Consider the following 10,718-nt stretch of genomic DNA (forward strand, 5'->3'; position numbering starts at 1 on the left):
GTACATTTGGCTTTCACAGCAGACTTGCAGCGACATGATTAGCGTGCGACTCAATGAGTACAACCTTCCTGAGGGAAAGGACGAGGACAAGGTCAGCTTCGACCTTGCTGAACTTGACAACTTATCAGACTGGTCCGGCTGGGCGTTTTATCGCATTGCGTGAGTGTTTACGACTCATTCAGAAGGTTACCTGACCATAATGCACAGGCCCACTTGGATCGAAGCCCGACCGCTTGACAATGTCAGTCTGCTGTCTAATCAGCTGACAACTCATCTGCTGCTCGTGAAGCGTAAATCTCAGCCCGATCATATTGCTTGCGTTTATCCTATTTCATCCTCCTCCGCCCTCAGTAACATCGTAAACGATAATGGCGATATCAAAGTACAGCTCAGACGAGCAAAGGGAAATAGTGATGCGAAAGCTGCTGTTGTTATTGGGACGGCGTCAGACGCTAGCCAGTTGAACTGTTTGATTGGAGATGTGGTGCGAACAGCAAGAGGTTGGCTCCTTGACGTACCAGCAAAAGAAGTTGTCGATTTCAAGTCTTTTCCTTCTGGCGGACCGCTCGATGGCGTAGGCTTCTGTACCTGGAGCAGTCTAGGAGAGGGTGAGTGACATAACCCAGGCGTACAACTAACTCTTTGGATAGATATTCGTCCTGATAGAGAAAACATGTCAGGGTTATTTAATGCCCTTACGGATCACAATCTGCCTATCCAATCGTTCATCCTTGACGACGGCTGGCTCAACCAAAAAACGTATGAGAAAGGTGATTCCTCCCCTTTCGTATCCACGACAGGGCCCGAGGAGGAGCGAGGGACATGGCAGTTGAGAGGATTGTACGATTTTGACGCTTGGTCCGGCTTGGGTCATGATGGGATCAAAATGATAGTGGACGAAGCGACAACTCGTCTCAGTAAGATTGACGGCGTTAAAGACACCATTCAAGTGGGAGTCTGGATGTCGTGAGTAATGGAACCTCAGATGTCGAACATATGTCTGATATATTTCTCTAGTCTTGTCGGAGGATATTGGGACGGTATCTCACCAGACTCTCCCCTCATTGCCAAGTACAAGTGTCGGCCATACCCGGCCTCGCGTGCTCGTCTCCCTGGTATATCTAACGAACCTTTCACCGTGGGCTTCTTACCCGGTGGTAAGGGAACCTACTGGCTTCCACCTCCTTCCGAGTCACTCAGGTTTTGGCGCGATTGGTTCAACTACCTAAAGTCTCAAGGTGTGGATTTCCTCAAAGTGGACAACCAGGGCAGTATGAGTCTTGTGGACGGGACGGAAGGTGTCGAATGCCAGCATGCGATCTGGGAGAATATGGTCAAAGCTTCAGATGAGGTGTTCGGAAAGGGCAAAGTGATCCATTGCATGTCTCACCATGAAAGTATCTGGGGTGGCATACAAGGCCTGGGAATTGTGACCGAAGGCGAAAAATTTGTCTGGCGGTGAGCACGAATACGTTGTAGTCGCAATAGCATCTGTCACTGACTAGCAATTCGACCACAGAAATTCCGATGATTTCGGTCTGGGACACAAAAAGGCGAATGCGCACCAACAACACATCTTCACCAATTTGTCAAACTCTCTTCTCACTTCACATCTCGCTATGATCCTAGACGCCGATATGTTCATGAGCGCAGAGCAAGATCCCGTCCCACACGCCTTTCTTCGAGCACTTTACCCGGGACCTTTGCTCCTGAGCGACCGACCTGGCATACATGACTCCCGTCTGTTAGGCAGAATGATTTCCAAGGACAAAACTGGCATCGCGCGGGTGATTAAGACGCAGCATCCTGCAGTTCCTTTGAGTCACCGAGCTCTCGATATCGATGTGATTGGTAAAGGCGAGGGTTCTGGTCTCTACGCAGCTGCTCCTACTGAGGCAGGAGTCATTCTGGGTGTTTGGAATGTTCGAGAGGATAACGACAATGGTCGAGTCGTCGACAAATTGACTTTCACGGATGTCAAATACGCTTTAAACGGAAAGGATATGTCATCACCGTGGCTTATTGTGGAAAGTGACTTGGAAAAGGGGGGCATCAGCCGAGCTGGACTCCTATCCTCGTCGGACGAAGTCATCACTGACATTGTCCTTGAACGAATGAAAGCGGCGAGTTTCTGGCTAACTCCCCTCAGGCCTGTAAACAAGGTAGGGGTTGCTGTGCTCGGCTTGACCAAACATTTCGCCGGTCTAATGGCGGTGACCGATGTCCAAAGTAACGACAGTGAGTTTGAAAATTACTCTTCGAGTGAAGAGTAGCCGCTGAAAGATGTCTTAGCCCGAGTGACTGCTCAGGTCAACGGAGAAGGTACATTCGGATTTGTCGTCGTCTCGTCCCAGCGACCAATGTACACCATCCACGTGGATGACCAAGTACAGGATGCCACACTCGCCTTAACTCCAAGTTTCCACGGCGCCGATAAGGTATGGTTGATAGAAACCGAAATACGGGCAAATGGAATCAGAGGAGACGGATGGACGGTTGCGATAGATATCTTAGGCTGATCGTAGCACCAATAATGAATGCAAGAGTGATACATCGATTATAAACCTCTCCGAGGAAGCAAGGCCATGACACAATGGGCGATCGAAAATCGGGAATGGAAGGAGTCCCACTTATCCATGAGGAATTCATGAACAAACAACGGCAATTTTGGTTTTCATCAACACGGTCTGGATAATCCTGTGATCCTTCTTTTTCCCAATTTTACGTAGTTGCTGTTTCTTCTGATACCAAACGAGCGCATATTACCGATCTGAGAGCTTGCATGAAGACGATTACAAAGCTTGAACTGGGCAGCTGAGATCCTCAGAGGTGATAGCATCCATTCTGATTATGTTAATAAGGTGGCTTTGCTGTACCTCTTCCTTGTTGCGATAGGTGCCGTACAGTTTCGCGATGCGTTGAACATATGCGAACGATATCCGAACCGAGGCGCTATCGGCTAAACTCACCCCAACGAGTGCGACAAGACCAGGTGAACCGGCTTAACCGCATTTATATCTGCTAGGTCTTGAGGGCAGTCGGTATAGTTCTCCTCCAACGGTCGGACTAGTACAGGGCCAACACCACGAGGGATGGAAGGCCGCGAGAAGAGATGATGAACTATACACCTCGATCGAAAAGCCACAGTTAACTTACCAGAAAAAAGAAAATCTCTTGCTTCTTTGCCCAGCCCAGCAATGCTATGGCGCTCTGAGACCACATAAAACCGAATCCATCTGTAGCGAGACAGAACGCAACAGAGATAACTGCAAGGACGGGAATCCCAACACCACCACAGACTCCCCGCCATACAGGGAACGAAAACGCACCCTAGCATTGAGGCGGAGCAGAGGACCATCGTTGAGGCGGGTTTCATTCCTTAAGTAGCAGCAACATGAGCGATATAAGGCAGCAACCGTACTTCAAGGAGTAAGAGAAGACTCGCCTGTCAGCGATCCCCAAAGCAGTTGCATTACGATGCAGCTGACGTTAAAAGCAGCGAGGAAATCTGCACCCGATGTCTTCACACATATTTTGACATCATATTGACCTCTAGATGAATGATTTACATGAGTCACTAATTGACCATTATGTGAGTCACACACGGTTTGGGCGTGCATGACCTGAACGTGATAATACACCCATAACTGTCTGTTACGACATGACGAGTTAAGTTCCACGCGAAGTTGACAGATGATTCTTTCAAGGCCACACCTCGTATACTGCAAGACCTGTTGTGGTAAAGCTTCAAGCTTCCCACGTGTCCAGGCCAAATGTAACGATCGGATGTTATGGGTAGTGTGAGTTATGGAGGAAAATATCACTCGGAAGTGATCTGGCCACGAGAGCGAATACATACTATTTAGGTTTGAGATGTGACACATGCACAACATATATCTGTTTGCCCAAGTTCACCGGATACATGATTAAAACGATGAACCGCATGACAATCTTCGTCACAACACACAATATTATCCTCTATTGACCTGGTGGTCCAGCAAAAGTCACTTTCCCTCCCGTTACAGCTTCACTGACTTTATCTGTACTTTCCAACACCCAAGTTGCACCTTCATCACTACATAACCATTCTCCACCTTCCAATTCATCAGGTACTCCTTCTTCCAACCCAGCCTTTTTCAACCCGAAAACGTGGCTTGTAAGTTGAGGACCAACACCTCGTTGTGCTCGAAGACATGTTATGGCGATGATGGAAGTTAAAATACGGCCGATTCTGGGAGAAGGAAGACTAGGAGGATCGGCGAGTAGAGCACCATAGTGTGAGTTGAGAATATGTACGGGGAGATCAGGATGGGAAGCAGCGAGCTTGGCGAGAAGTTTTTCATGATGAGGTGTGTAGATAGCGTCCCATAATGATCGGCTGCGAGAGGTAATCTCGGCGATGTTGGATGCGTCAGGTTGGCTAAAAGATGCACTGGTTAGTGACCTGCCATCGATGGTGAAAGATGCGGTGGTTAGGTTGTCAAAAGGCTTAGGAGCAAGCTGCAACGAGCTAAAGCCCAACTCAACACAGAAGAAGAATGGAGCGCAGGTGTGCAACAACCACTATATGAAAGAACATGATGGATGGCTCACCGATATGCCTGCGTAGTTAAAGCATGTTTTACATCATCTGGCAGATGAGCTCTCAAAGCCCCGAGTCCATTGATAGTACGTGGGATCTACAGTTAATCAGCTTAAAGTCATATCGCAAACTTTATCGATATTTACCCCGTTGAAAGAAATACATTTCAGTCCGACCTCCCTCATTACCTCAGCATTCTCCTTACTCCTCCCGGCGTAATCCCATAATTGACAGATAGCATCAGGCGAGTTGACAGTGAGCAAGGCAGCGGTACCAAGGGTTAACCAAGCATGTCGAGACAAGTTGGAAGGAGCTTTCGATCGGATTGTATCGAATAGTTTTGAAGTGATTGCCGGTGACGGAGCTGGAATTCCCGAGGGTAACGCGCTGGATAAGTTGAGAACGGATTTCAAAGAAGGCGATAGCTTGACAGAAGCCGCGGCCACCTTGTAGGCCTGTGACGATGGATACATTGTGGATGATGTGGAGGAAGATTTATGTAGGAAAAGAGAAATTACACTTATTCAAGTGATAAAACCATTTATACGTATGCGATCACGTATTCACTACTTTATTTAGCCGATATCGGCGTTCTATAACGTAACGAACTCACGCCAGATCCAATCCACCTGGACGATCAGTTGTGCAACTACAGCTGAGTGCAATTGATAAAAATGGATAATATCGTTTCAGTGCATGCCGTCGTTGAATGAATTCCTCGTCGGTTCGCGAGCGCCATGTTGGTTTATATTCTACTGCACGCAGATCCACCCTCCTAAAGGATGTATGGCAAGTCGTTCAAACATCTACTTTTTCCCTCTTCTTCGGCTTTCTCGCTTACAACCTCAGTGCACCCCTCAATGGCTAATAGAGACAGCCTCCTGTCCACCTCCTCATCCACCACCTACCCCTCCACCTTTTCAAGTCTGTCCATGTCCGCCCTAGGCCTCACAGACTCGCCTCTTCCTAGCAGATCCAAAGGTCCTTCCCCTGCTGGCTCTATGCCACCAAGTCCGAGTCGACGCCCAGCCATTCGAGCTTCAGCTTCGAAATCCTCTCTCAGACAGGAAGTTACTACCAATGCTGCCGCACGCGTAGCACAACAGCATTCTGCTGAGTTTGCTCGTATGCCTCGTCAGCGGGTTTCGCAAGTTAATTTGAGGGAGAATGTAGCTTCTGGTCAGACTCCCAAACCTCCTATACCGGCCAAATCACCGTCTACCCGGCCTCCAGCAGTTAAACCTGCATCTGCTCCCCAAACTGCTCAGCATCCAAACCAGAGAAAAAGTATCCAAGCCACGGCACGGGCGAATCTTGTCACGAGGAAAGCCGTGCCGTCACCGGCGCACAACGAGGTCATTATGGCTGACGAATGGGAAGCAGAGCTAGTCAAAGATGCTCAAAAACTTAATCTTGGCCCTTCATCCCGAAAACCCGAGATTGCCAGAGAACTTGTTGAGCAAAGGCACAATGACGGTGAATGGGAGAGGTTTGGAGAGGAAAAGTCAACTGCCAGAGAGGAAGAGGATAGGCGCCGGCGAGAGCCAGGGAGGGAAGTTGGTAAGTGCTTGACTAGATTATTCCAAATATATCATTAAGCTGACAAGAGCAGCCTTTCCCCCTAGTATGCCCCGTACTCCAATCCGAGCTGTAACAGCTGGCGTTACGTCTGTTCATGTAGGTGTCCGTCCTCGACTTCACCCTTCACGTGCGTCGGAATCTATGATGCGTAATCAGCCCGACGTCAACGTTCCAAACCCACTGTTTTCTCCAGCCATTTCCAATCCCGAACTATTCGGAGAAGAATCTGGCCCTTCTTACACAGCCAAACATACCCCAGACTTGCTCAAAAAGGCACAAAAGGAATATGAGGATTGGCTTGCTAGGAAAGCAGAGAGGGAAGGGGATATGGAGTCAAGTGGAATGAGGAATTGGGAGCCTAGAGAACGAGCTATTGCACGACCTTTTGGTTTCTCGCCTCAGTCTGCCAATAGTGTGCATACGGCGTCGTCTCTTGAATCCTCGCCAACCGAGGTGGCGTCTTGGGCTTCTGGATATCCCGCTGGGCAGTCTCAAACCGCCATGTCCAAACAGACTGCGCCACCTCAATCGGAAGACCAACAAGCGGCAATTGATATTGCTCAGCGACAAGCAATGGTACCTTATGGCTATGAAGCGTACTATGCTCATCCGGCTTATTGGGACCCTTCTTATTGGTGGGGCATGTACGAGGACCCGAATGTCATGGCAGTACATGCTGCGAACCCTTCAACGTGAGTGATTAATGATTACAGGATGGCATTAAACAGATGCAGTCAGGATCCAAAGACTATGAACCAAGTGGATATGCCGAAGGAGGGAGAGATGACCTCTGAGGAGCAACAAGCATACGGGTTGTGAGTCAAAGTCCCTTTCGTCAGTCTCCTTTATACAAAGGATGTCTGTAGATTTCGATCTGCCTTTGCAGGACCTTGTGCCCCGCATTCATCCATTGTCCTACGGAATGTGTGACACGAATATAGCTTGAAATTCGTACTCATTCGCTCCATTGAATCCCCATTTTCTGTATACCAAACCATCTGGTTCCTCTTTTCATCATGTTTGGAATGTCGCCTCCTCTTCACCCGACGGCTTTGCAGTCCGCCGTGCAGTCAATCGGGGGGCAACAGCAGTACGACATGTCTGCTTACCAACAGCCTATGCCTCAACCTACCAGCTATGGTGGGATCGGCTTTGGTCTTGGCGGTGTAGGTCCCATGGGACCCTCATCTCAGAATGGCATGTCGATGATGGGTATGCCAATGGGTGATATAGCTCAACCTCGACGAATGGGTGTCGGTATGCCGGGAAGCTTTGGGCCCCCACAGTTCGTCCTTTACTTTTCGTCTTCTGGTGGTTCCCCTTTTGCTCCTTTTCATTCTTTGAATAATCAATGGAGCTCATTTTTATGACTCGCATGGATTACTGCTTCTTATTTTATTTTTTGGCTGTGTGGCATCAACAAGGTATATAAGCTGACATTATGTCTCCTTTTCCCAACCATGTCACGGCCTCACCACCACATCTTGCTTCCAAACCCACAACATCGCCGCCGTTCACGCTCTCCCGGCCGTTCTTCTACGTCACCTACTCGCCGATACCATCGACAATGCCCTATTACTCCAATCACCTCATCGCCCCTCAACCCAAATCCATCCCCTAGGTCAAATATGATGATGTATAATCCTTATCAATGGGGCGGTGGTATGGGCGGTCAAGGAGCCGGGTATCCAGGGATGCAAAACCCGTATATGATGGGAAGGGACGCTTCAGTTATGGGATCGATGCCTGCGCCGAGCCAATCTTCCGGGACTGAAGATAAAAATCTCCGACCGTTCGATTCGACTAAAATGAAACAGGGCAGATTGGGACATTATGGGTATCTCGAGGGGAGAGGTGAGTGCGTTTGGAGGAATAAATTGCTGACAAAGTATAAAACAGAACTCGCAGGTCCTCCTGTCGGCCATCTCCCTGCTGGTATGCAGTCTCAATACTCGTCATCTCAAGCCGGTCACGGTACTACTACAGCCGGTCCTTCGAGCGCAAGTTATCAAGGCAACGGATCATGGGGTGACCTTGCCAGTATCCCTCGTGCGCGATATGACGGTGGTGTGTATTTTTATTTTGGGGGTGGGATCGATTAGCTGATCTTTTTTTTCCCGACTACCAACCACCTCTTCAGCCGCTTCCGCCACAGGCCACGTCCAAGCTGATCTCGACTCTCCGTACCCCCGGGCTCCCAACGGCAGTGTGACTACAGCTTGGACGCGATACGGCGCAGACGGCTCGGTGATGGACGGGATGAATGGGAACGGTGCGGGTCGTAGGAGGTTGAGAGAAGGCAGGGTGTGATTGCATTTTATACTGTAAACATGCACGTGTTACATCTCGGGATTAATACAATGGTTTCTATGATGGTCGTGGATTACCGTGGAGCTATGATGGTCGTGGATACCGTGGAGCTATGATGGTCGTGGATACCGTGGAGCTATGACGGTCGTGGATACCGTGGAGTCGGTGTCCAACCTATATTCTTCTGCGGCCTACTTGATCCTGATCCCGATCCCGACGCAGTCCTGCTCGCACTCACAGGCGTCCTCCCCACCGTCTTTTCCAACAATCTTTTCGCCGCCGGCGTCAAACTGTCCGCATGCCTCCTCGGCGTCGCCGGCGGACCCATACTGCCCGGTGCTTTTCCCAAAGCGGAAGACGACGAACCTTTCGCCGCCGCCGATCGGGACGTGAAACCCCTCGCTCTGTCGCTCATCGCCCTACTCGCCTTTTCGGCCAGCCGCCTTCCAAGCTCGTCCCGTCTTTTCGTCTCTGGCAACCTGAACGCCGGCCGTTCCTCTAGCGGATCGTCATCGCCTTTGCTGTCCTCCAAGGCGCGAGGGGTGGCGAGGAGGGTGCCCCAGGTGAGGAGGGATGGGAGGTCGTGTGGGGAGGGCGAGGCGTCGGGTCGGACGAGTGGGTAGTTGTTCACGCTTGGCAGTTGGTCTGTGTCTCGGTCTGTGCCATGTCAGATGGGTCAGTACGAAAAGAAAAAAAAACTTACACGGTGTACCACGCACAGCGGCATCGATCAAACTCCTCGAGGGACTACTCCCCCTCACACTCTTTGATTTTCCTCTTCCGTTTTCCCCAGTCACACCCGCCGTCCATGTGGGATCATCTTCATGCAATCTCGTATTTGAATGCTTTACGCTCGGTCTTGCGTTGCTTATCGGGATGGACGGTGCCGAGGCGGAGAGGGAGGAAGCGTCGGGGTATGGGTTCGTGTTGGCGTCGGGGAGGAACATGAGATTGTTCCTTGCCTATACCAGATTAGTTTTCCGGTGTACCCAGCCGTAAGAAGTGACCCACTTTATACTTCCACATATCCACACCGCTGCCTGCAGCAGACAACGTTTCCCCCTTGTCCTCCCCCAACACATCCCTCTCCCTCCTCTCTCTCTCTTTCCGCTCGTCCTCTCCTCGTCCCCTATCGCCCTGTGGCGCAGAGACGGTGAGTGCGCCCGAGGCGGTCTCGCGGTGCGGCACGATCATGCCGTCGGTGGAGGAGATGAGGGCAGTAGGGGGAAGACCGGCGTCGGCGAGTGCTTCGGCGAGGGGGTGTTTCGGTGGCAGAGGGATTTCGGAGAGGGGTTGGGGTGGGGGAGAGGAGGGGTGGGTGAGCGCGGTGGATGAGGGGTGGGTCGCGGTTGTCTCGGTCGTGTCGACCGTCTCGACCGCTTCTACCGCTTCACCCCCCTGAATCATCTTATCCCTCCACGCCTCGCCCTCGGGCCTGTCCCTGCCGCCCTCGGCGAGCGCGCCAATCAACCGCCTGCCGTCGCCATCGACTCTCCACCCACCGCCCTTTGCTCTATCGAGAATCATCCTCCGCCTCGTCTCGCCCTCAATCCGCCTCGCCTCCGCCTTGCGCTCCGCCTCAAACGCCCATCCATACTTTTCTTCCCGCCTGCGTCTGTTTTCCTCATCTAGGATGTGCACAAAGGAGGCGTTGTCTTCGGACGTAAAGTGGCGCTGGAATGCGTCGAGGGAGAGGTCGTCCCGCACGGGGGGCAGCCGCCGCTGTCTTTTGCGAGGCTGTCCAGAGGAGGGGGCGTCGGGTGAGCGCCGGGCGTGGGTGTCGATATCAAAATCATCTGTATCCCGCCGGCTGGTGCTCCCGAGGGGCGTGTCCCACCCCCGCGTCCCCACCGGCGTCCGCAGCGGCCTGCCACCAGACCCGGGCATGGCGATATACGGCGTGCGGGCCATGCTATACTCTGTGCGCCGCCGGAGCCGCTCGCCGTCCGAGTCGTCGATGCTGTGGGCGGCGCCATCGCGGTCGCGGGCGAGGGCGGCGAGGGCGCGGATGGAGGCGGCGAGGCGCTGGGGGTCGTTGGCGTGGAGGGCGGCGAGGTACTGGTTTGTGGCGTGGAGGTGGGGGAGGTGGGGGAAGAAGTCGCGGGCGATGATGTGGGAGAGGGCGGCGGTGTAGGCGTCTTCGTCGAGGACGTGCTGGTGGTACAGGCTGCGGGCGCCGGGGCGGGGGCCGTGCGCGATGCGGGGGGCGGCGTCGCGGGGGAGGAGCGCGTGCGCGTCGGCGCCG

At 52.1% G+C, this 10,718-nt stretch overlaps 3 protein-coding genes across 3 annotated transcripts; 2 read left to right on the top strand and 1 right to left on the bottom strand.

Moving 5' to 3' along the window:
- Positions 1-34: 34 nt before the first annotated feature.
- CNBM0560 (hypothetical protein) lies at positions 35-2,519 on the top strand (the record flags this gene model as incomplete). Its single annotated transcript, XM_767130.1, has 6 exons — positions 35-159; positions 208-608; positions 651-966; positions 1,018-1,458; positions 1,520-2,238; positions 2,293-2,519. The coding sequence occupies 6 exons, from the start codon at positions 35-37 to the stop codon at positions 2,517-2,519; spliced, it is 2,229 nt and encodes a 742-aa protein (XP_772223.1).
- A 1,459-nt stretch (positions 2,520-3,978) lies between these two features.
- Positions 3,979-5,055, bottom strand: CNBM0570 (hypothetical protein; the record flags this gene model as incomplete). Its single annotated transcript, XM_767131.1, has 3 exons — positions 3,979-4,444; positions 4,594-4,679; positions 4,729-5,055. 3 exons carry the CDS (start codon positions 5,053-5,055, stop codon positions 3,979-3,981), a joined length of 879 nt encoding a protein of 292 aa, XP_772224.1.
- A 309-nt stretch (positions 5,056-5,364) lies between these two features.
- On the top strand, positions 5,365-8,473 carry CNBM0580 (hypothetical protein; the record flags this gene model as incomplete). Its single annotated transcript, XM_767132.1, has 7 exons — positions 5,365-6,142; positions 6,195-6,244; positions 6,320-6,855; positions 6,898-6,978; positions 7,785-8,017; positions 8,063-8,230; positions 8,304-8,473. 7 exons carry the CDS (start codon positions 5,365-5,367, stop codon positions 8,471-8,473), a joined length of 2,016 nt encoding a protein of 671 aa, XP_772225.1.
- Between the last annotated feature and the right edge of the window lie 2,245 nt (positions 8,474-10,718).

This window comes from Cryptococcus neoformans, chromosome 13, assembly GCF_000149385.1.
Source record: "Cryptococcus neoformans var. neoformans B-3501A chromosome 13, whole genome shotgun sequence".
NCBI lineage: Eukaryota > Fungi > Basidiomycota > Tremellomycetes > Tremellales > Cryptococcaceae > Cryptococcus > Cryptococcus deneoformans.